Source organism: Babylonia areolata, chromosome 1 (assembly GCF_041734735.1).
Source record: "Babylonia areolata isolate BAREFJ2019XMU chromosome 1, ASM4173473v1, whole genome shotgun sequence".
Taxonomy (NCBI): Eukaryota; Metazoa; Mollusca; class Gastropoda; order Neogastropoda; family Buccinidae; genus Babylonia; species Babylonia areolata.
Genome location: NC_134876.1, coordinates 69,544,218 through 69,571,354, shown reverse-complemented (window position 1 = coordinate 69,571,354; position 27,137 = coordinate 69,544,218). Strand labels below are relative to the sequence as shown.

The following is a 27,137-nucleotide window of genomic DNA, read 5'->3' as shown; positions in this document are numbered from 1 at the left end:
CTCCAGCGGATCTTATGAAACTGGTGGTAGCATCAATTTTATGCAGCTCATGGTATTTCCGAAATATGTACTTGTAGTTTTTGTATGCAAAATTCTGTTTCCAGAAGCTTTTAAATAATTGATCTTCGTAAATAAGTTTTTAATTACGTATCACCTGATCGATGGATTAAATTGCTTGTCTGTCCGCCTGGTAGCATCTCTCTCCGTTTTATTTTCTTTTTCGGATGTTGAATTATAACCATTTCTAACTTTGCCGAGGACTTGATAAGCTAGGTACTTGATGGTTCTCAAAAGATTTTTGTTATTGTTGATAACTTGTACTTTTGTTTTATTCGATTCTATGCTATTCTGTGCTGCCGCGTCCATTACAAACTCGGACATTATCTGTGACTCTTGTTGGAGTCCACAGATGGCGATATTGACAACAGGAAAGGTTTTAAAAGCGGTGCGTGAGAGATAAAGCTCCATCTGACCGGGGAAAAAAAGTGCTTTTATTTTGCTTTATCTTCTTCTTTTTTTTGTTAATTCCATTTTGTTCTGTCTTATCGCGATTCATACAAACCGACAGACGTCTGTGTTGACTGCAGGAAGAGACTTTGAAAGCGGCAGGGATTAAACGCCATCAGGTGTAAAAAGTGTTTGGCTATGGCCAGACCTCACCCCCACGCCCACCTCTTCGTCTCCCCCTTCCTCACGTGTGTGTGTGTGTGTGTGTGTGTGTGTGTGTGTGTGTGTGGTGTGTGTGGTGTGTGTGTGTGTGTGTGTGTGTGTGTGTGTGTGATAACTGCTCAGAAGCGATCCAGATGTTACACATATTTTCAAGACAGGTTTCTCTCCCAGAGGCAGGAGAGGGCTTAAAGAGATGGAATGAGGGAGTGAGAAAAAGAAGAAAGAGGGAGGGAATGAAAAAGAGAGTGAAGGAGAGAGATAAAAAGGGAGAGAGAGAGAGAGAGAGAGAGAGAAAGAGGGAGCGAAGGGGAGAGAGAGGGCGGGGAGAGAGAGATAGAGAGGAAGAGAGTTTTTCACAAAGAGAGAGAGAGAGAAAGAAGAAAGAGAGAGGGAAGGAGAGAGAGAGAGAGAGAGAGAGAGATGATGATGATGATGGCGATGATGATGTTTTATTGCAGAAACACATAAGATTCATTTCAACGGGGAGTTGGGGGATAGGTCATTCAGCTTTAGAAAAAAAAATCATTCTAAAGTAGACAGGCATTGTCATGAAGCGAAGCAGAGGATAATTCACACTAACAACACGAGTATCAAAAAGGAGTGCTGCGATGCAAATTGGAAGCCAACTCCAGCGTGCACGCTCTGAGCGCAATTTAAAAACTCTGTACAGAAAGCGAAAAAACCTTTGACATGGTCTCGTCGTCATCAGCTCCCATCAGTGCAGGCAAATTATGAGTCTGGGACTCAACCGGAAGGAACTCGTTACGTAAAGCTGCATAAGCTGTACAGACAAACAAAACATGGTTTTCATCTTCGATTTCAGGTTTACACATCGGACATAGTATCTGCTGATGGGATAAGTGTGCTCGGTACCGAAACCTATGAGAGTCAATGGGTGAAAAACTGAATCTGAATTCAGCATATGGAATCCACATATGGCTCAGCCTTGAATATCCTTTTGAACTGGGCATGAAATTCAAAGCGTTGGGTTGTCTGTATCCCTTCTTCCCATTCCCGTAAGAAACGACTAACTAATCGAGAGAGAGAGAGAGAGAGAGAGGAAGAGAGAGGAAGAGAGAGAGAGGAAGAGAGAGAGAGAGAGAGAGAGGGGGGGGGAAGAGAGAGGTATAGAGAGAGTGAGAGAGAGTGTATGTTTCACAGAGAGAGAGAGACATAGAGGGAGAGAGAGAGTGTGTGTGTGTTTCAGAGAGAGATAGAGAGAGAGAGATACATACATGCATACAGACAGACAGACAGACAGACAGACAAACAAAAAGACAGACAGACAGACAACGGATACAAGACAATAAAAAAACACACGCAGAAAACAGAAAAAAGAAAGAGGTTCCCAAATGAAACCACACTGCGAACAGAACAGCTGCCATTCATCACGGGACAAGAGAGAACATTACTGAGGCAAACTATAAAATATTGTATATCTCTAATACCCCACCACCCCCTGCTTCATTAACACAGATTGCGAACTGTATTTATCTTGGCACCGAGTCACCAATCACGGCGATGGATCTGCCGGGAGTCCGTCCCGCCCCGCCCCGCCACGCCCCCACACCCACCCCATCATATTCATCTAATTACATATCCTGTGTGAAAAATAGCTTGGGGGGGTGAGAGGGGGTGGGGGTGGGGTGGGGAGTAATTGTGGAGGTGGGAAGGAGGGGTGTGTGGTGTGTGGTGGTGGTGGTGGTGGGGCTGGGGAAAGTTGGGTTGGGGAGGGTGGGGGGGGGGGGGTGGGGGGGGGGTTGGGATCGGAGTGGGAGCAGCGGGCGGTTGATGTTGAAGGTTCACTGTTATGCATTGCGTGTGGCATGCTTGCTTCTGTCTGTCTGTCTCTCTCACACATTTATATATATATATATATATATATATATGTGTGTGTGTGTGTGTGTGTGTGTGTGTGTGAGAGAGAGAGAGAGAGAGAGAGAGAGAGAGATGTAGACGGAGAGAGAGACAGAAAGAGAGAGAGGGAGAGAGAAAACAAATGAACGAACGAACGAACGATTTTTGATGGAAAAAAAAAGAATAAGCACATTTGCTTTGTTTTTTACCCTGCCCTCATGAAAAGGGACACACACACTAATACACATACATAGATGCAAACTCGAACACACGCAAATAGCGCGCGCGCGCGAGTGAGTGAGTGAGTGAGTGTGTGTGTGTGTGTGTGTGTGTGTGTGTGTGTGTGTGTGGTGTGTGTGTGTGTGTGTGTGTGTGTGTGTGTGTGTGTGTGTGTGTGTGTGTGTGTGTGTGCGCGCGCGCGTGTGTGTGTGTGTGTGTGTGTGTGTGTGTGTGTGTGAGAGAGAGAGAGAGCTTTATGAGTGTGTTTGTTTATGAGACAGAGAGAGGGAGACAGATAGACATGCTGACAGACAGACAGACAGCCAGACAGACAGAAAGAGTGTGTTTGTGTATGTGTGTGTGTGTGTGTGTGTGTGTGTGTGTGTGTGTGTGTGTGTGTACTGTTTTCGCAAACAATATATAATCAGTTCTACATACGTTAACAAGAGCGAAACAACCTCACTAGACTTGTCAGAAGAACAGAAAACAAGAATAGGGTATTTTACCACGCACATGGCGATTTGTTGTTTGGAATGGGCACCTGACTGAAAAGAACACTGCTGTCAGCTGGAATTAATTGCATATCGCCGGCACCATGCAGGACAGCACGGGAAAGCACCCCAGAAAAATTCTGGTGTGGTTCCAGCTCGTTCTGATTATTCATCCTCCTCCTCCACTCCACCCGTACTCTGACTGTCCTGAAGTGGCAATGCAGGCGTCGGTGTCCTACCTAGCTAACCAAGAGGTCTCCAGTGCAGCATGCTTTTAACCGCGGGCATGCATCATGAGCCATGGCAACAACAGACTTGACACGACAGTGAAGTGAGGTTCATCACACACACACACACACACACACACACACACACACACACACATCAACGCACGCACGTACACACACATGCATTCTCACACATACACACACACACATTCACGCACGCACGCACACACATACGGACACAAACGCATGCACTCTCACAGACACACGCACGCATGCACACACACACACACAGATACACACACATGCACGGAAAAAGTAGAAGGAAAGACACGGACATACTTTGGTCGAGCAACACGCTCTCGGATTTAAAAACCTTTTTTTAAAACAGATTTTCAGCATTGTCGGTGTTTACGATGCAAAAATGTTGAGAAAATCCTTATATGTATTGTATTGCATTGTATGGTATTGTATTGTCGTGTTGAGCACATCCTTGTATGTATTGTATCATTTTCCCATGACAACGTGAAATTCTGCCAGCTCTCCCTGTGCTGAGCATGTCACCACAGTGCATCGTCGCCCAAGTGTTTCTTTTTTCTTTTCTTTTTTTCTATCCGCAGAATTTTTGGTCCTCGCTTGACTTGAACCTGGAAACCTTGACTCCTGTTTAATCAGAAGCTCTATCCACCAGGCCACCATTCCACCATTCCTGGCCTGAACACTTCCCACAGGTCCCGGTGCATGCGTGTGCATCCGTGCCTTCAGTTAGTCAGTGTGTCACCCGAATATGTCCATGCAATTATTCATCCTGATTTATCTGCTTGGCCTGACACCACCCGCTTTCTGCTTTACATATCGCTACTCGCGCGTGTGTCACACACACACACACACACACACACACACACACAGAGGTGTATCTACTTGGAAGGGGAAAAAGAAGGTCAAACGCGATCATGTAAATAAGAAGAAATATTGTTTACGCCTGCATTCAGCTCACTCTCTTATGCGTATCACGCAGAAAAAACATCGCACACAATTTAGAAGAAGAAGAAGAAGAAGAAGAAGCGATGTTACGAGCAGTACGACTGATTCAACACGTGACAACGACAACGCCCCTTGACTGATGGTAGGAAGTCTGCAAACTAATGGACGCATTGTCGCTTGCATCCCGATTCATCGTCACTGAAACCATCACCACCAAATGCATTCCGGGTTTGGGATGGGTGATGAATGTAAACGTGTGAGTTTCTCTGGTTAGGTCTTTATCCTTTTTGACTCACTTGTGTAAACAAAGTGAGTCTATGTTTTAACCCGGTGTTCGGTTGTCTGTGTGTGTGTGTGTGTGTGTGTGTGTGTGTGTGTGTGTGTGTGTGTGTGTCTGTGTGTCCGTGGTAAACTTTAACATTTTCTCTGCAAATACTTTGTCAGTTGACACCAAATTTGGCATAAAAATAGGAAAAATTCAGTTCTTTCCAGTCATCTTGTTTAAAACAATATTGCACCTCTGGGATGGGCACCAAAAAAACAAAAAAACCACCAAAAAATGAAGCCTAATTATATGCAAACTTCATTTACTGTTATATTTATATTTTTTGTATTCTCTGATATTCTGAGCCAACAACAAGAGCAGTCATTATTATCATTTTTTGTTCAAACAGGAACTTCTTTTCCTAAGCATGGAAGTTTTATTTATTTTGCGAACGTTTTGGTGCAGATAGTATAAAAGGGAAATTACTCTGTAATTAATGCTAGGGGAGTTAATTTGCTTTAAAATGATCTTTCTCATCTTAAACATTACATTTTGAAATTATACTCAATACATAAAAAGCTTGGATTTTTTTATTTTATTTTTTTTTAAAGTGTATCACAAGTGAGTCTTGAAGGCCTTGCCTCTCTTGTTCTTCTTGATTTTATGAGTAAATAAAAACTGGTGTGTGTGTTTTATATTAGAAATGGAAAACGTTAGCTACAATAAACTTGTACAAGCAGTATCGGGTCTCGTGAGCTTTTAAAAGTTGAAACGGGTTTCTTAATCCGGAACAATGTTTCTTAATTAATGTGCGTGTCAGTTCAGAACAGATCTGTTCTGTTGCATGCTAAAATGACATGACTGTAGTGTTGAATCTGCCATTCAAGGATTAATAACGATATGTTTGCAGTAGTGTTTATTTCATTGATTCTTATCTCTTTAAAAAAAAAAAAAAAAATTCCTTGATAGTGTTGATCAAAATGCTTGTTATTTTGGAGCACATATCTTTTACTGCGTGTTGAATTCAGCCGCTGTGTTTTGTTACTTTTATTCAGCTTTATAGGTTTTACAACCTGTGTGGTTTAACCTTAGAAATGTTTATGTGTGCGTTGTACTTGACTGTATTGTGTGAGTGACGAGCCTTCGAATCCACAAATAATTTCGAGTCGGATTAACAAAAATGTATTGTTTTGTATTGTGTTGTGTTGCACTGCGTTGATTTGTGTTGTGTTGTAATGATTTGTGTTGTGTTGTATTGATTTGTGTTGTGTTGAAATGATTTGTGTTGTGTTGTATTGATTTGTGTTGTAATGATTTGTGCTGTGTTGTATTGATTTGTGTTGTGTTGTATTGATTTGTGTTGTGTTGAAATGATTTGTGTTGTGTTGTAATGATTTGTGTTGTGTTGAAATGATTTGTGTTGTGTTGTAATGATTTGAGTTGTAATGATTTGTGCTGTGTTGTAATGATTTGTGTTGTGTTATATTGATTTGTGTTGTGTTGTATTGATTTGTGTTGTGTTGAAATGATTTGTGTTGTGTTGAATTGATTTGTGTTGTGTTGAAATGATTTGTGTTGTGTTGCATTGATTTGTGTTGTGTTGAAATGATTTGTGTTGTGTTGTATTGATTTGTGTTGTGTTGTAATGATTTGTGTTGTGTTGTATTTTCATAATCCGATTCCTGAGTACATTAGCTGTGAGTGAACAGTTCATGAGTAGTACCACCTTTCCCCCGAAAATTATCTGTGTGTTACGTCTGTTGTGTTGTTCCCCGTTGTTTTTTCTGTCCCCAAACGGAGATAGCGCTGAGGAGTGAAGGACGATGCAGGGTTTACTGTCACTCCGCGCGTGTCAGTCTTAACACTGTCTTTCCGTTTCGGCCGTTGTTCTGTCAGCGACGAAACACAAGCTTCGCCAAAGCCGTCATCACCCTCCCCATCGCCACCACTACCACCACCATCACCTCTCTCTCCACAAACAGTGCCACCCCTTCTCTTATCACTCACTACCTGTGAGAGACTATATTATCCTTGCTGTTTTGCTGCAGTCGTCATTGTCACACGTTTCCTGCACTATTTATGAACCTCAGACGAACGTAATTAACTTGGCAGCGCTGGTTGTGACTGCTTTTTAGAATGTGTCGTCTTGTTAAATAGTCATGTGGTTCTTGTTCGTAAAAATCATGTTTGAAATAATCCAGTTTGTTATACTTTCAATGGTTCTCGTGTACTAAAAAGATTTCTGTCTTAAAAAAAGGGGAAAAAAGGCTTGAAATATCGACCAGTGTAACAGCTAGAATCATCGCCATCACAGCTTCGTTATTTGTAAAGCCGACCAGCATTTGTTGTCAAGATGAGTGTCCATGTGCCATCAATAGTGATAGATCCAATTCACTTACCCAAGATAACATTAATGCGCAGTTTTCAGTACACGATTGTGGAGAACCTTGGACTGTGTGTTATGCTGGATGAAGGCCTACAATCTTTTGTAAACGTCCTCTTCCGTCTCCAGATCGCTCTCTGCTTGCTGGGCATCCTGGGATCAATTGTGGCTGTGGTGGTGTGCGTCAAGCGAAAGTTGAGGTCGTCATGTTCCGTTCAGCTGGCCTGTCTGTCTGTCTACGACATCATCTTCTTACTGATGTGCCTGCTGCTGTCTATCATGGGGCTGAAGGATGTCTGGGACAGCCCGTTTGCTAAAGGTTTTCTGTGTTTGAGGACTCTGGCTCTGTGGGGAGCCTCCTACACCACATTAGACATCTGTACTGAGCGGTGTTTGTCTGTGGCCTGCCCCTTGCTGGCTCACAGCCGATTTACTGTGGGTCTGACCCTGAAGAGGGCAGGTGTCATTGTGGTGCTGGGCCTGGGCTTCACTCTGCCTTTCCTCCTCGATCTCATCAACGGCTACAGTGTGGGCCAGAAGTGCTTCCATGACCGTCAGCTGACCACGTTTGGACTTGTCTACACCCTCTACATCTCTCTCCTCTTTTTGTATCTTCTCCCCTTCACTGCCATCATCGTCGTCAACATCATCTTTGCAGTCACTCTCTGTCGCCTTCGCCGAAGAGCTGTTCGTCCGAAAGGGGAGAACTTGAGGGCGCAGGAACAACTGTCTGCTCTGGTTCTTGGACTGAGTGGATGGTACGTGGTCACCATGCTGCTGCCCAGTCTCCTCTTTCTAATCCGGATGGCCAGACTGGAACTGTTCGAGCCTTCCGTGGACATCCGGATTGCCGCTGTGGCTGACACATTGGTGGTGCTCTGCTGCTGCTCCAACTTCATCTTCTACTTCCTCCTGTGGCGACCTTTCCGACAGGTGCTGTGCGGGTGGCTGGGAAAAGGATGGCGCCAGATGTGTGGGGGGTGTGAGTGGATGAGGAGGACGGCAGGAACGTACCATGCGAGGCTCACCACCAACACCAGTAACCCTACACTGCCTGTGGTCCAGATCTCCTTGTCCTCTGCTGTGCAGGAATCCTCACAGTAAATGACTTTTGGGGAACTGAAAAAATAATGTCGTCAGCCACAAGTCTTGAAAATAACACATGAACAGAAGGATATCCCTTGTGAATGACTGGTGTGAAAACACTTTGATTAGTCTCTGCACAAGATTCAGCGCTGTATGAATATTATCGTTATTATTATTATCATCATCATTATCATCGATCATGATTTTCAACAGCCCGTTGAGATACAGAGCAAGGCCAGTATGGATTTGATGGTCTTCTGCGTGATTTGTGTGTGGCATCTAAATCCTGTGAAGACGGTATCATTGTGAACACACCAGACTGGCCTATGATTTTCTTCACTTTTCACTCCACAAACTGTTCTTGTGCAACAGCGCCTGTGTTAGGACTGAAACGACCACTGAAATAGGATAATGTTACATTTCTTATTGTGCTGAATGAGAGAGAGGTGAGAGGAGATAGGGGTGGAGGGCAAAGAGACAAAGAGACAGCCAGAAAGGAAGAGAAAGAAATGAGATATAGAAATTCAGGACTAAAAAAAACTTTACTGAAGGATAGAAAAATTAGGCAGTGTCTAGTCTTCCTATTTCCACTGCAAAAGAAGCAGCAGCAACAACAACAGTCATCATCATATTCACAAAAACCGCAATCATAATAAATATAATGAAAGGAACACACACACACACACACACACACACACACACACACACACACACACACATACACACACCTAAAAAAGTAGAAGTAGGTAGCATATAATGCATATTATAATACACAAGCAAACAGTGACAACATACATTTTAACGCAGAATAGTAAATCTAGCTATGAGCAACAATGTATAAACATTATTTTGTTGGGATTAATATGATTGGTTCTTTGGAGAGACAGACAGACAGACAGACATAGACAGAGACAGAGACATAGAGAAAGAGCGACAAACAGATGGTAAGAAGAAAATACTAAACAAACACCCAGAGAGAATAAAGAATACAGGACAGGACTGCAGTGGGAGACAGAGAGCAGAAAGACTGACGACGACACGTGAACAGAGATGTATCATTTCTTTACTGCTGCTGCTGATAATGCAAAGAACAACAACAACACTTATTTCGAAATGATGATTATAATAACAATGATAATGATAATGATGATGATGATAATAATAATAAAAATAGCAATTACAATGATGATAAATAGAGATGATGTATAGATTGCACTTCATCAACGGATAGAGATAACATACACAGAGAATGAGAGAGAGAGAGAGAGAGAGAGAGAGAGAGAGAGAGAGAGAGAGAGAGAGAGAGGATCAGCATGTGTTGCTGGAAACAAAACACGTCCATACACATGCAATATCACACACACACACACACACACACACACACACACACACCAAACATACCAAAGAAAAAGCAGGATTGTTTCAATACGACACGTTTTTGTAGTCCTACGCGTTTTTTGGTATTTTTATTGTTGTTGTTTTTTATCTTCTCACAATCACCTGTGTTCTACATCTGTAATCATTGTATGTTGTCTTCCTCTCCCCAAACGGAAACAGCATTGAAAACTGAAGGCTGACTTTTTTTTCTTCTTTTTTTTAAACTCCATCTGCGCCAGTCGTAAACCGCTCTCTCTCTCTTTTACGCCTGTGCTTTTGCTATGGACAAAACTCACAAGCCCTGTGGCCTTTTATGGCTATCGGAACAGTGAATCCATTTCTAGGGCTCGGCATAGGAAGGCGGGGCCCAATCCTTTCCTTCCGCCGTTATAACCTTCCCAACCGATGTCGGGTACTCACTGAGAACAATCTGAGTAAAGTGCTCTTCCCAAGGACATACATACAACACCATGCCGAAACGGGGCATCGAACCCCTGATCACTGGTCAACACTGGATCAGAAGTCCAACGCCAAACCGACTGGGCCACTGCGCCCCCTCAATATGAATAAAACATGTGCTTCTCCAAAAATAATCGGCCTATCCCCTGCCATCACCACCATCACTGTTACCACAAACCAGGCCACTCGTTCCCTTATCACCGCCTGTGACAGACTATAATTTCACATTCCGGTTTGCTGCAGATCTCATTGTTGCACAGCGCGTGCAGTCTTTGTGATTGTCGGACGAACACACTGAATCAGTGGGCGTTGGCAGTGACTGTTTGGGGCAAGTTTTTGAACAGCCACGTGGTTAGCTTTTGTGCATACGGTGTGTCTCGAAATCCTGTTTGGTATAATTTAATGGTTCTTCTCACTTACTAAAAAGCAAACAAGCTACGACAACGACAGTCTGCGAGAAAAAAATGGACCTGTAGGACAGTCGGAAACTTCGCAATTTTTGCATGCTTGTTTTTAAAAGGCTTTAAACGACATTATGAGGAAGTAGTCTGAACATGAAGGCTCATAAGTTATCATCGACAGTGTCATCAGTCGGCAGTTTTGAGTACACGATTCTGAAGAACTTAGGCTTGTGTGTGGTGGTAGAGAAAGACCTTCGCTCCTTCCTCCACATTCTCTATTATCTGCGGATCGCTCTCTGCTCGCTGGGCATCCTGGGATCAATTGTGGCTGTGGTGGTGTGCATCAAGCGAAAGTTGAGGTCGTCATGTTCAGTTCAGCTTGCCATTCTGTCTGCCTACGACGTCATCTTCTTGCTGACATGTCTGGTGATCGCTGTCTTGGGACTGAAGGACTCCTGGGACAGCCTAGCTGCAAAGGCTTTTTCTGTGTTTGCGGACCTTGGCTCTGTGGGGAGCGACGTACACCACGTTGGATATCTGTGCCGAGCGGTATTTATCTCTAGCCTACCCTTTCATAGCTCACAGCCGATTCACTGTGGGTCTGGCCCTGAAGAGGGCAGGTGTCATTGTGGTGCTGGGCCTGGGCTTCACTCTGCCTTTCCTCCTCGATCTCATCAACGGCTACAGTGTGGGCGAAGAATGCTACCGCCAACGTCAGCTCACCACGTTTGGACTTGTCTACACCCTCTACATCTCACTCCTTCTTCTCTACCTTCTCCCCTTCACTGCTATCATCATCATCAACATCATCTTTGCAGTCACTCTCTGCCGCCTTCACCGAAGAGATGTTCGTCCGAAAAGGGAGAACGTGAGGGCGCAGGAACAACTATCTGCTCTGGTTCTTGGACTGAGTGGATGGTACGTGGTCACCATGCTGCTGCCCAGTCTCCTCTTTCTGGTCAGGCTGACGAGACTGGAACTGTTCGAGCCTTCCGTGGACATCCGGATTGCCGCTGTGGCTGACACATTGGTGGTGCTCTGCTGCTGCTCCAACTTCATCTTCTACTTCCTCCTGTGGCGACCTTTCCGACAGGTGCTGTGCGGGTGGCTGGGTAGAGGATGGGGGTGGGTGTGTGGAAAGTGCGAGAGGGTGAGGAGGGCGACAGAGACATACCACACGAGGCTCAGCACCAACACCAGCAACCACACACCGCCCGTTGTCCAGATCTCATACTCCGTGCAGGAGGGACTGAAAGCAAAGCACGAGCAACAGAGTATCCTGGTTATCAAAGATGACCTTGTTCAACCTGCACAGGCAATATAGGTAAGCCAGTACGGATTTGTTGGTCTGATACGTGGTGTGGTGTTTATTCACAAGTTTTGTGGTGACCAGAACATTTCTGCTGAAGGATTACAATGTGTAACAATTCGCAGCCACAGACCAGTGATGTCACACACGCTTTGGACAGTCTCCACATTTTAACTCTCATCATTAACAAAGTGATAAACTGTTCAACTGTAAACAGATATGAAGGCATGAACTGTGATACAAGCTACATAAAGGTCGATATCAACAGCCTTTCTTTGAAACAAACTGTGAAAGGTCTGACTGAAATGTCTAGTATGCTGTACTCGCTCTTTGAATGGTGTCAGGCCCTTATCCTCACGCAGGCATGATTTTTCGGTCTTATGTACGGCTAGGAATTCATATCGAACAATTCAAGCATTGTCAATAGCCCTCTTGTTGTCTTCGTGGTAGTGTCTTTAAACAACAATATATGATTGTGAGCCATGTCGAAATGGATGCGAACATTCGTCTTTCATCCAGGTATGCTGTTGTACATACATCGTGTAATGACTGAATATGCTGATTATGTTCAATATTTCTTATTATAATTATGGTCTTGTAACTAGTTGAATAGTGTTTATTTGTTGTTCCTGTACGAATGTATGCTTAAATTACCACCTTTCCCCCTTTTTCATAAGATATGTTTTTGATTTTTAGGTTTTAGAATTTCACTGTTTTATAGATCACTGTTTCCCCCATTGAGACTGTATATTTCATGCAGGTTTCATTATTATTCATTTATGCTTTGTTTTATTCACATTTTTGTTATACCATTCAACCGTATCTTTAACCTATCCGCATATTGTATTGTGCTATATGGTATGTGCAGAATGGTATTGTATGGCAATGTGTTGTCTTGCTTTTTTATATATGAATTTTTAGTGTGTCAATCTATTATACAGTGCACATTGTTTTTTTCTTTGAGTAGGGGTGGTGGAGTTTATACCAAGAAATATCTTCGTGAGAAAACTCAGTTATCATTTCCTCTCCTTCTGTCCCCATCTTACATAAGCTCACAGTTGGGCCAATAGCAAAGTGAGAGCTGTATTAACAATGGTTTCTCCATTCCAATGGGAAATCGTTTACAAATTAGTCTTTTGTGAAGGACTATGACTCTCAAACTAGGAGGCAAAATTGCACTGGCTCTTTGTGCGGTAGCCCTGGGCACTTGTTGGTCTTTGGGAACCATCCCAACACCGACTGTCCTAAAACCCTTTTGGCCGAGAAAGAGGGGGTGTAACTTGGGCAAGACACTCTCCACTGTAATCAATTTCTGGCTCAGATAGTCGGGACAGCAGTTACCTCCTCTGCTGTTCTGATGGTCATAGTCGGACACGACTGACCATCATACTCCCTGAGAAGTGTGCTTTGGCATAGTGCAGCGCCTCTTTGTGTGTGTGTGTGTGTGTGTGTGTGTGTGTGTGTGTGCTGATTTGAATCTGCTGAAATTTGCTTGTGACCATCAGAAGGGAGCATGGGAATATTTTTTGGAAGCAGCCTTACAGAACTATTTGTGCGGTCAACCAGCAGCAAACCGGATTATACACTGAACGGTGCGTCATCATATGCATTGCAAGATGTTTTGTTGCTATTTTCAATTATGGTATCTGGAAGAGCTGTATATGCATTAACGCAAAATATCGATTCCAGGGAGAAATCACGATCATACTTGTTATTTGCGTGTACGCACACACACATATATGTAAACAGCCTTTGTTCTTTACCAACAACAGCAATAATAATCACAATTATTTTATTCTGGTCTTGCTATTGTTAGAGAGAGAGAGGGGAGAGAGAGAGAGAGAGAGAGAGAGAGAGAGAGAGAGAGAGAGAGAGACAGACAGACAGACAGACAGACAGACGGACGGACGGACGCACGAACGGACAGACAAACACAGATTATACATACTATATCAGCACATCAAACCAATGATCGAAAAAGAAAAAAATATGTATGTTTTGGGAAAAAAAAATGAATACAGTTTTATTCGCAAAAGAAAACTTCATTCTGATCCACAAACAAACCCTACAGGTGCAGTCAACCTCGCAAAAACGGAAAACAAAAACCTACATGTCACACATGTACAAGGAGTGTCTTCTGCGGTGAGGTAGCCGTGTCCCCACCACGGTGATACACATGGAAAACATCGTAACGCCATTTGTCAGTCAGCTGGGGCTTTGGGGAACCAGGGCGTGAGGAGTGAGAGAGGTATGAACATAGGAAGGGTGTGGGGGGTTGGGAGGGGGAAGGATGAGGGGTTGTGTCTCCTCTTTCGCTTCGTTTCTCTTTAGTTCCAGTTTTTCACGGAGGTATCTGAGCGTGCAGACAGATCCGTATAAGTTACACCACACTCTCCACTAAATCAAATTTCAGCCAAGATTGTTGGGGCAGCAGTTGCCTCCTCTGCTGTTCTGCTGGTCATAGTCGGACACGACTATCATACGTTATACGTCTGTAGTAAATGTTACAAAACATCTGCTGTAAGAGAAAAAAAGCAGCAGCATATGCCTGATCTTCGCGCACAAGCCCAACGCCCCGAACACGCCTTGTGAGGCTGTCCTGGGTGTTGTGTAAAACATTAACATGAAATGAAATATAATGATCAGAGAAACTGTCGCAACTTACCTTACTACCAGTCCAAGCGAAAACGTTTAATTCTTATTTTACTTCTTTATATTGCCTGGCGGCAATGTTTGCAGCGTTAGCAATCGAACATTCCTAGTTGAACGGTTAATTGTTTGGAGCGCGTACAAGTTCTTTGCAAGGTTCACGACTAGAACCAGCGGACTTGAACGATAGACTGCCAGTGGAATCAAAAGCAAAAATCACGATGCCCTGTGGTGAAAAAAAAAGAAAAAAAAAAAAAAGAAAAAAGAAAAAAAAGAACTTTGCAAAAATATACTACAGCAATAAACAAAAAAATCGCGCCAGTTTATGGCGACATTACTATGCGTGGGAAATGCACCCTAAGTTTCACACGGGCAACTCTACATAACGAAATATACCCATATTAAATCCTTGGACAGTGCTGACCTATTTCACAAAAAAAGATAAAAATTATACAGTATATTGCAAAATATATCACATCGTGTTACTGGTGCTCAAGATCTGATTTGATTTTGTATGTGTGTGTGTGTGTTTGTGGGTTTTTTTTTGTTTGTTTGGTTTGTTCTTGTTTTGTTTTTTTAGCATTCAGAATGGTAGGACTCATCTTGTATATATATATATATATATATATATATATATATATATATATATATATATATATATATATATATAACACCAAAACAAACAAACAAAAAACAAGAAAAAACAACAACAACATAACTTCGTTTTGTAACGCTATTTTGAAAGAAATAACTTATAGCAAGAAAGCCTTCTTTGTAATCAAGCGAAAGGCTGAAAAGAAAGATGAGAAATCAGTCAGAACATGGATCGTGAAGCAGACGCTTATCTGACGTATCCAGCCACGTTCATTGTTCATTTCATGTTTGCTGTGGTTTTATTGTGACGGTTGGCCCCACCATAAAGACCGTGGTTTGTTGGGAACGTCACTGGAGTAATGATAACGTATCTTTTCCTTTTCGGTCTAGATCTTGTTCCCACGCCTTACTTACTTACAGCCCGCTATGCCCTCTGAAATGTAGGGACGCAACGAAGAACCGCCGCCACTTTTGTCTATTTTTTGTGGGTCAGTCTCTGAATGGTAGACTGGATGTACTCCAGGGTCTTGGTTTTTCCCTTCGACTGTTCTGTGTCAGGCGTTCCCATGAAATCGGGCGGAAGTGTATGAGATGCCCGCAGACAAAGCTGGAGCAGTGCCAGATTGTTGCACGATACAACTACTATACATTGTCACATCTATACCTGGTAGATAGGATCCTCTAAAGCATCCAACGATCCCGTTAAAGTGGGTCCTGAAATATTAGGACAGCAATTATTTCTAACATTATAAAGTCTCTAATAAGCCACTTTGCCTACAATTATGTAATTCCCTTTGATCAACCACAAGGACCATGTAACTGAAGGCTTGGCTATTAGTATAACTAAATGTCACCTGCGTGTTCACAAAATCCTTTGATGGCACATTGTATTAGATTACCAGCAAAACCAGCACAATTAAAGCCGTTGACACCAAAAACACCGATGTTTCATAACGAAATATTGACTTTTTTCCTGCTGAAGTGGAAGTACGTGTTTTGACAGCTAACAAAGCAACCGTTATCAAGTCTAACACTGTATCTCGCGTTTCCAAAAGTTTTATCATGGGAGTAAATATTTTTCTGCAGGGTTGCTTTTGGAATATGGCGTCGTGGGAAAACGTGAAATAAAAACTGACACCTCATAAATCGAAACGCTTGCAAAAATAATGAAATAAAATAAAAGAATAAAAAAATATATATTTAAACCCAGTGAAGCCTGTTAAAGGGAAACACGTAAGTGATCCTTTCACTTCATCTTCACTTTCACTTTCATCGCGCTTGGTTTTGTTTGCATTTGATGGCACCACAGGGGAATGTGAATGAAAGAGTGACATAAAAAACAACAACATCGTTTTAAAGATCAATAGTTGTGTACTGGTAACACTCAACTCAGAGAATTTGGATAGCGGTAACATTTCTCTGTCTCTGGTGTTTTGAATTAAACCATCTCGAAAGTCTTTGAACAAATACCAACGCAAGGCACAGCTAGCCCCTCCTCAACCCCCCACAAGCCCATATAATATATATATATATATATATATATATATATATATACGTATGTATGTATGTATGTGTGTATAAAATCTACGGTCTCCTGACCCACGTGATAAACCCAGGGTAGCAGCTTAATCATATCTCCGTTTGTTTTTATCCCGGGGTGAAATCTGTCTGGTCCAGATTAATCTTGGGGGTCTTTGCAGACTTGCCTGGAGTGGCCCCTGGGTGTTAACTTCAACTTGTCGAAGCTGACCCACCACCACCCCCTCTTAAAGGATAGACCAGCTTGAAATGACCCACGGGGTGATTTTAGCCCAGTTCGAATCGTTACATGCGATTTATGTAGAACTCCCCCACGTTTGCTTCAGTTAAGTTATAATGGAGAAGAGGGGGCGGAGGGTGGGGCGTGGGGGTCCGTAAAGGCTAGCCAGAATGACCCCCCCCCTCCCTTTCCTTTTTCAATAGAAAAAAGGGGCGCAGAAAAAGGGTAACTTCCAACTTGGGAGGGGAGTCGATTTTGACCAGCCAAAATATCCCCGGGGTGCACTTAAACAGGAGAGGGGGCGGGGGTTCGGGGAGGGGGGCGGGGGGGGGGGGGGTGGCGGGGGTTAGAGACTATCAAACAGGACAAGCCATAATCCCTTTGTATAAGCCTGTATGGAATCACACCTTTTTCTTCCTCTTTTTGCGCCTGAACTTTTGAAGAATTTCTTTTTCTTCTCTGTTACTCATGGTCAATGAAGATTAACATAAAGGGGATCTTGATAAAATAGATCTAGGATTTTTTGCGTAACAAACGTCAGTCTTCACACACACACACACACACACACACACACACACACACACCACCCAATGACATACGATGAGAATGATCCTGTAATCAAGGTAACGAAATTCATTGCAGGCTACCGTCAAGTTTAACAAAATCGCCTTGTATTGTTTCATAGAGAATGCATAGTGATGCCTACGTTCAGTACAGTTTCATTGTAGGCTACCGCGCCAAGGGGTCAGCTCTATGTTCCCTCAGCTCTATGTTCCCTCGGCTCTATGTTCCCTCAGCTCTATGTTCCCTCAAGTCAAGTAACATGTCATGTCATGTCATGTCATGTCATGTCATGTCAAAGTGACCAGTGGTAAGCAAGACTTGCGTGACATTGTAGTTATGTCTCACTGCGTGTAATTGGATTCCGCATACTCCTCTATTTGTCTGTCTTTTTTTCCTGCCTGTATTTCTGTATGTATGTCTGTCCATCCGTTTGCTTCTCTCTCTCTCTCTCTCTCTCTCTCTCTCACGTCATTTTCATTATAAATTCACGCTTGACCACTGGTCAGTTTAACCATTGCTTGACCACTGGTCATTCTGACCATTGCTTGACCACTGGTCACTCCGACCATTGCTTGACCAATGATCATTCTGACCATTGCTTGACCACTGTCACACTGACCATTGCTTGACCACTGGTCACTCTGACCATTAGTTGACCTCTGGTCATCATGTAACTTGAACTGAGGGAACATAGAGCTGAGGGAACATAGAGCGGTTTGTTAGGAGAATTAGCTCTATGTTCCCTCAGCTCTATGTTCCCTCAAGTCAAGAGATATGTACGTCATATGACATGACATGACATAGCATGTAACTTGACTTGAGGGAACATAGAGCTGAGGGAACATAGACATGCTCCCGCCAAGCTTTACAGAGTTGCCTTGTTTTGTTTCGGAGAGAATGGCAGTTGTTTACGAAGAATGCATGGTGATGCCTACGTTCAGTACAGTTTGCGAACCAAAAATAAACATAAAAAGAGGAGGCTAACCGTGGGAAAGAGAGAGAGAGAGAGAGAGAGAGAGAGAGAGAGAATGTGTGTGTGTGTGTGTGTGTGTGTGTGTGTGTGTGTGTGTGTGTGTGTGTGTGTGTGTGTGTGTGTGTGTGTGTGTGTGTGTGTGTGTGACTGCAAGTCCAAGTAGGTTACTGACGTATTTCATCTATCTATCTATCGATCTATCTATCTACCTATCTATCTATCTGTCTGTCTGTCTGCCTGACAGTCTATCTATCTTTTTACACAAGACAATAAGTTATTGATTTAATTATTCATTTATTCATATAGTTTTATTTATTTATGAATTATGTAGTACATTTCGTTACAAAGTAACTTAATCATTGAATTTCAGGTAGAACATAGAAGTAATCAAATCGCACAATATATAACCTCATAACTGTTTCACCAGCACACGGTATCCAGTGACCACGACAATATTTTATATCGCCAAATTTCTGCCTCAGATTCTGTTGTAAATCAGCATATAAGGAGACAGGAATTACGGTCGCTTAATCTATAAAAACAACAACAAACAAACAAACAAAATAAAAACAAAAAACAATACCAAAACAGGGCAGAATAATAGAAATATACACGATTATTTACTTTCAATGACAATCAAGACCGAAGCTACATCTCATAGTAGACACATAAATCATATTCACACATGTTCAGCTACATCAAGTGATAAACACTGTCTATTATGATTCAACTGTAGCGATAATAAACAAACAGAAGACATCTCAGTGGAACTTTGATTATGCAACTAGATTCCATTTAAAATTTGACTTTAAAAAAGAAAAATTGGGTAGAATCTAAAGAAAAGAATCAGTAACAAAGTGTACTTTAATTAGTTTTTCAAATGTTTCATATGAATCATGTATAAAACAAAAACAAAACCGTAAGGCATAGCAGGTGTATATGGCACACAACCTCATTTTGCTGCCTTGAGGTATTTGAAATAGCCTTTCACTTAAAAAAAAAAAAAAAAAAAATTCATTTTCTTTTCAATTTAAAGATTTTTTCCTACTAGACATAGGTAGTATTTTGGGAAATAAAAATCGTGAAACGGGATAACTGACTTGGGATTGGAACTTTTCGAACAGTTCATCCAAAAATATTACCTGTATGCTGGCCCTGTGTTTGTATTCAACTTTGCTTTGTTGGGTAACTAAGAGGCAATTCATCAGGGTGCTCAATGCTGGGTTTTATTTTTTTCTTTCTTTTTCTTTTTTTTTTCCAAATAAAGTGAAGATGCCAACAAGGCAAGTCATTGCAAGAGGATACCAGCAATAGAAGCGTCGCTCAAAGAACACTACTCACACAGAACATAACGTCATCACAACGTGCGTCACTGTATGTCTCAGGTATGACGTCTCTTGCAGATTTTTTTTTCTCTTGTAATTTGATGCAGACTCCTTACATCATGCCCCTGAAAAGAGCACATAACAACGCACACAATTGTCTGATAATCAAAGTTGGTCACATATTAAAGCAATAACAAGAAACAACAAACGAATAAAAACAAATCTAACAATCATGACGAACTTGCAGAAACAGCAAGGCCAGGAGCATTTAAAATTTCAGTGCTTAATTGTTTGTATTTCCAATGTAGATTTGCACGCCAGCAACGGCCTGTAACTTCTTGGTATGTGATATTGCACGGCAAAATGAAGGTCTACCAGCTTTCATCAATGTCGTCTAAATTATGTCCAAGATTAACTTTCGTCAATTTCCGTTTCGCTGTCTAAATTATGTCCAAGATTAACTTTCTTCCATTTCCGTTTCGCAAACAGAATGAGGTATACTTTTTATTTTATGTTTCATTCTGGGCGATACGCAGAAGAGACTTTGAAGATGTACTTAAATGCAGTTAACGCAGGCCTATTTGAGGACCATTGATAAGGAACAACAATAGCAACTTTTAAAAAAATATCATCAAATGTTAGCCTTAACCACTATACCACATCTGCACAGTCATGAGGCAGAAGAGCACTGTTTGTGAACAGTTCTGTCACTATCCCAGATCCCAACTTCATGTTGATATCGAGTATATCTTTTTCTTTACAAATTTGCCGATTAAAGTAGGAAGTAACAATGTAAATATGACCTGAAGCGCAGCTGATTCAATTAAACTGTCAAACAGATGATCAACAGATATCCGAGAGAACTGTCCCAAATGGTCATTATTTTTTAACAGTCGGTCCAATGTCCAGTCCAATAAAACATACCCAATCCTGTCGTGTGATTGCTATTTACAATATTCCGGTTAAGACAAGGCACTCTGTACGTATACGTTCTATAGTGGAGGTAGTTTTCATCAATATCTATCACTCACATGTCCCAGAGACAAAATGAGCAGTTCCCGCAAATAAAGGAACTACACCACTGTGTTCAAAGAATGAGGTATTATAGCTACGTAGCATAACATCACAACATTTGTGGAAAAACAGGTGATAATCATTCATCTTCAATACAGGAAAATATCATTGTTTTCTGTAGGATCAAGATGTCCATTTGAAAGCTGAGAGTAATTTTATTTCATGCATTATTATGTCTCAGCCATTAAGTTTTGCTGCACAGGAGCAGGGAGTCTTTGCGTTTAAGGCGTCGCAACGAGGGTACGATATTCCACCAACAGTCAGAATACCCACGTGTGAGTCTGCATGGCCCACCGTTTCGAATCTCCCAGCTCGACCCAAGACGTGTCGCTCGGGATCAGGATTTCCCAAACAGAATCAGCATGTATTATCGAGGATCCAGGACATCAAAGACCAGGTTAGGATATCTCAGCTTGGGCCAAGATGTCCTCGAAAGGGTCCGAATTTTCTAAAGAAAACCAAGATGTCCCATCGAGAAGCAGGATGTCCCAGAAGTGGGTCTGAATGTCCTTACAATATCCAGGTCATCTTTTCCTTCGCACTTGTATCTCGATGTCCATTGAACAAGTAGAACTTAAGTATTCGAACAGATGACAATTTATTCCATTCCATCAAATGATTCCGACATCAGAGGCATGAAAAAAGTCACATCACAGTGAACTTTGCAAATACATTTGGAGAAAGTTCTGTTACGATCTCATTTATCTGTTATTTTAGATTATTGAAACAAAATATTCTGTGACGAAGACGATACACAGGCCAGTGTAGGTCTATTGCAAGACATCTTTATTTTGGTCAACATTCTCCTGTGCAAGCGCCCTCTTTACAATTGTTTTTTTTTTTTTTTTTGGGGGGGGGGGGGGGGAATTTTGTTTATCCCGCGAAAGAACTGAATCGTTTGCCAACACATGAGTTATGGCCATGGAAACAGTATTCAATGATCCATTTTGTCATTGTAATGTCAGTCATCGCTGGATGTTATGCTTGGTCTGATATTATACAAGCACCTTTAACACAACTTTATATCATTCATCACTATTTAGTAAATATACCTTGTCGTTTGACATTTCATGACTTAGTTTTCTGAGTTTAGTTTCTTCGTGGAAGCATTGTTGCGTCCGGGTTCGTTCATATACGCGACACCACATCTGCAAAGTCGTGAGGCAGAAGTGCACCGTTTGTGAACAGTTCCATCACTGTATGTCGTAGCAACACATTTGGGGACTGGCTTTGTAATCTGGAGTTCCGTTACCAGCTAAACTGATACAACCCACAACTTGTTTTTGTTAAATAGATGAAATATGTACACTGTGGTTGAATATATGAAACACTGACGGTACTGAATGAAATAACATCACGTTCCTGTTCACGGATAGCGTGGGAGGGGGGGGGGGGGAGCCCTGGCATGAGATGCAGTGGTGGCGAAGGTTGATTTGTTGACTTGCGCAATATTTCAAACGTCAAGCAATCCACAAACAAAGATGAACAGAAACTCACAAACCAACCAATCATCCGCGCCAGACAGCTACACAAACTTCACTTTCAGCACTTCAGACACGGGTGACTTGGCACTGGCGTAGACCAGGTACACGTCGTCCTGGTCAGTGAACACGTCAAAGTCCGCGTTGGGCAGAGTGACCATGTGGTGCACCGGCACAAAGCGGTCCATGCCCTGCCAGCGGTACATCACGCTCTTCAGCCGATCGCCAGAGCCGCCGTTCTGGGCGTTGGACACGATGAGGTAGTGGTCCGTACCGATTTGCACATGCTCCCAGTCTATTGCACTGTGGTGGGTGTGGGGGAATGAAAGAAAAAAGAGTTGAATTAGTACGGTGAAACAACAACGGCTAAGAAATGGTATCACCCCTATTACACTTTGGTGTGTGAGGAAGTAATAGTTGAATTATTACGGTGAAACAACAACGGCTAAGAAATTGTATCACCACGTTTAGTACGTGAAATAACGATAGCTAAGACATAATATCACCACCGCCCCATCACTACTCCAATGTTATTACCAACGCTATGAAAACTGCAGCTGCAGGAAAAACAGCACAGACCTACCACCACTTCAGTGTCATCATCAACGACGTATAAACGGCAGCAGCAGCAGCAGCAGTGACACCACCACCAGCACACCGCGAAAAGGTTATAAAGAACTAAACAAGAGATGAAAAACAAAAACAAACACACATAACAACAATAACAACAACAAAACAAAAGGAAACACAAAAACGAAACACACACTGAAATAGCCAACTAATTTATTGGGACGCTGGTAAATAGATGAATATTGGATAAACAAACCAAAGGAAATAAAGACAAAGACTCAGTAACATAAGCATTTCTATTAATGTTCTGTTTTCGTGTTCCAAGTGGCCCCTCTTGCTGACTCGGTTACTGTCGTTACGATCTATTGCTTGACTGAATGATTAATTGAGTAAACGATTGATCCTATAGTGGTACATTTGTACATCAATATGTGTATTGTGATACGGTATGGTATGGTATGGTATGGTATGGGTGTGATATGATGTGGTGTGGTATGGTAGGGTTTTGCTACGTATTCGTCCAGTTGCTAGTTTCACTGGAAGCATACGTGTACACGAGTGAGATTTCGGAATCTGAAGTGGCACGAATCAAGAGAGGCAACCCATTCGTTTACTTGACAAAATTCACGAGTTGTTTTCCTTTGATTAAAAGAGTAGAGTTCGTTGTTACTGATGTTGTTATTGTTGATGCTGTTTTTATTGTTTTTCTTTTGATGTATCATTTATGATCGTTGGTTTTAACACCTTTTCTTCACATCATTTATCATCATTATTATCATCGCCCCAAAACCTGAACGCAACCCAGTCCCTGCCCCCACTCTCTCTGTTGGGCAAAGGCAAGATGAGTAATAAACACGTGTAATTGGTTAAAACGTGTAACCCATTGGTAGGTGTGTCGGAGGAGGGGGAGAGGGTACGGGGGTGGGGGGTGGGGGAGGGGGGGATATCACTCAATTTCTCCGTCATTTTTTCTCTGCCTTTGTCTCTCTCGAACTCTCTGTCTCTCTTTGTCTCTGTCTCTCTTTGTCTGTCTCTGTCTTCTGTATCTGTTCGTCTGTCTGTCTTCGTCCCTCCTTGTCTTCCTTCACTCCTTCCCCCCCCCTCTCCCTCTCATGTATCTCCCCTCCTCACCCCTCACCCCTCACCCCTCACCCACACCACTCTCTTCACTACCCGTCCTTCTCCTTCCCGTCTCCCTCCACCCAGTTCCCTCTGTTCCTCTCTTCACCTGGCTGTCACCCCCCCCCCCCCCCCCCCTGTCCCACGACCTGCTGACACGATGTCGGAGACAGCATGAGGCCTGTTCAGCAGGAGGGATCCGTTGAAGAAAGGGAGGGTGTTTTTAATTTTTTTGGTTTTTTTAACACATATATAAACATGCTCGCGCATAAACACACACAAACGCACGCACACACACACACACACGCACAAACATACACATACATACACACGCACACACACACACATACACACGCACACACAAACACACACACACAGACACAGACACACGCGCACACGCACACACGCACAATACACACACACACACACACACACACATGCACACGCACGCACACACACGTACAAACATACACATACATACACACGCACACACAAACACACACACACACATACACACGCACGCACACACGCGCACAAACATACACAAATATACACACGCACACACAAACACACACACACATACACACGCACACACACATACACACACGCGGGCACTCACGAACACACACACACACACACACACACACACACACACACACACACACACACACACACACAGCAACTCGGAATACAAAGGCGGATCAGGATCAGTAATTAGCTGATAGGCGAATCGAGAAGGATTTTTTTTTTTTTAAACCCCGCCATTTAGGCAGCCTTACTCTGTTTTCGGGGATCCCGACGCTCAAACAAACTGACCTGTACGTGGGGATGACTTGGTATTTTTCGAAGACCCGCTTGGCCGTGTTGAGGCGGTAGATGGTGGAGTTGGTGGAGTAGTTGTCGATGTCCCTGTAGTTCTGAGATCCGTAGTTGTAGGCGTTGGCCACCACCAGGAAGGCCTCTTTGCCCATGGTGAAGAACTCCCAGTCCGTGGCTCCGTTCGTCTGCAGGGAGGGGAGGGATACGGTTTGATGTGTGTGTAGGGGGGGGGGAAGGTGGGATGGTAGCGGTCTAGGGGGGTGGGGGTTTGGGGGGGTGAGGGGGGGGGGCGGTGGTGTATTTGTTTTGTTTGGTTTTGGTTTGTTTGAAAGTCTTGTTTATTTATTTATTTTTTTTAATCTTGATTTATTTTATTTCTGTTTCTCTAACGTGGAGGAGACTGGCTAATTGTTCGACTGGTTGGTTTTACACACGCACACGTACGCGCGCGCACACACGCTTACACGCAAGCAAGCGCGCACGCGCACGCTCGCACACACACACACGCACGCACGCACACACACACACACACACACACACACACACACAAAGACACACATATATATATGCACACACACACACACACACACACACACACACACACACATCTCTCTCTTTATATATATATATATATATATATATACATATACATATACACGTATTGTACTTTTTTGTCTGTCTCTGTCTGTCTATGTGTGTGTCCGAGTGCTTGTTTACCTATCTATCTGTCTGCCTGTCTAAATTGAACGTCTCTCTGTCTGCCTGTCTGTTTTGTGGTCCATCTACCTATCTACTTGGGTAACAAATTATTTATATAAAAAAACAACGTACCTCCATAGTCTGGAACTGAACGAAGATGCCGCCCTGAAAGAAATACAGGGCAGAGTCGATCAGCGTGGAGCGGCCATTGAAGGCGTTGGCGACGATCAGAAAGTGGAAGCCATCTACAGCAAAGTGAGTCCAGTCGTAGGCCCCCACAGTCATGATCCGCTGGTGCTCCTGAAAGTCTCTGGATTCCTCGTCCCACTTGTAGATCACTGAGTCGATCATGTTCTTGTCTCCTGGGACAACGTGACCAAGGAACTGGTGGTAGGAGTGACTGGTTGTGGTTGGTGGTGAACGTGTGTGTGTGTGTGTGTGTGTGTGTGTGTGTGTGTGTGTGTGTGTGTGTGTGTGTGTGTGTGTGTTGTGTGTGTGTGTGTTGTGTGTGTTATGTTGTGTGTGTGTGTTGTGTGTGTGTGTGTGTGTGTGTGTGTGTGTGTGTGTGTTCTGTGGTGTGTGTGTGTGTGTGTGTGTGTGTGTGTGTGTGTGTGTGTGTGTGTGTGTGTGTGTGTGTGTGTGTGTGTGTGTGTGTGTGCGCGCGCGCGTACATGCGTGCATGCGTGCTTGTGCAGGATTTGGGACAGACTGTTTTCTATATTTCGACGATGATGATGAATGACGATGGAGGTGATGAAGATGCTGCTGCTGTGGGTCCCATTTAGGTTTGGGACTGCATGCTTGACAGGGCTTTACTCTATGCTTCCGTTCCTAATTTATCCCGGCGTCAACCAGGTTGAGTTGCTGACACCTCGGGTGTTGGTCAACACCCCAACAATCCCAAAGACGCATTCGTGGTGTGGATGACCCTCGACTGTGTGGTACCACATTTGAGCCCATAGCACACTCAATTCTGGGTCGGTGCCGGCCACAGGCCGAAAACAACAACAACAACAACAAAAACTACCTCTGATAAGGATCGAACCCGCATCCTCCCATTTGTCATTCCAAAACATTAACCACTTCGCCACGGCGGCTGGTGAAAGTTGGGATTTGTTTGTTTTTATATCATTCTCCTGATATTTTCTGGTCGGCATGGGCCAATGGTTAAAACCAGATATTTGCAGCTGAGAGGTTCGAAACAGAGCTGAAGATGGAGGATTGGCAAGAAAATGTCCACGTGGAATTATTTGCTTCCTGGCTGAACGTGTCACATCGGCACATCACGATTTGCATCCGTGGCAATCTCTTTGCTTTGTTCATGTAATCAGTAGTCTCAATGTCATCACAGACTACGGCACTATATTTGCCGTCTGCATACTTGAGTGAATGCCTAGCAGCTTAAATCAGTTTGAACTATCTTCACCCTCTCCTTTTTCGTCCCTACACACTCTCTGTCTGTGATCTAATATTCCTGAGGCTTCCAACATGTCATCAGTCAATAAAAACAAACACACACATTATCATTCCTCATAACAAGAGTTCGGTTTCTTTTCTCTCAAAGCCTGATCAGCACGTTGGGTTTATGTATAGGTCAGACTTCTGCTCCTTTCTTTTTCTTCTGAGATATTTCAAAGTTGGTGTGATGTCACGTATAGGGATCAGTCCGAAAGCTTTGACACTTCTTTGAAACTGAAACCGAAACCCAGCATCCCCCCCTCCCATCCTCACCCCAAACCCGCCCTTCTCTCTCATTCCCTTGTCTAACTTTCTCCCCCATCAACTAC

General features: G+C 43.0%; 1 protein-coding gene across 1 annotated transcript in view; it reads right to left on the bottom strand.

Moving 5' to 3' along the window:
- Positions 1-22,187: 22,187 nt before the first annotated feature.
- The window catches only part of LOC143287750 (thrombospondin-type laminin G domain and EAR repeat-containing protein-like), a 26,729-nt gene continuing 21,779 nt past the window's right edge, over positions 22,188-27,137 (bottom strand). The window contains exons 9-11 of the mRNA XM_076596051.1: positions 25,483-25,712; positions 24,649-24,836; positions 22,188-22,446 (exon numbers count right to left, since the gene is read on the bottom strand). Coding sequence (XP_076452166.1) covers positions 22,188-22,446; positions 24,649-24,836; positions 25,483-25,712 — 677 coding nt within the window. The remainder of the gene's footprint in view (positions 22,447-24,648; positions 24,837-25,482; positions 25,713-27,137) is intronic.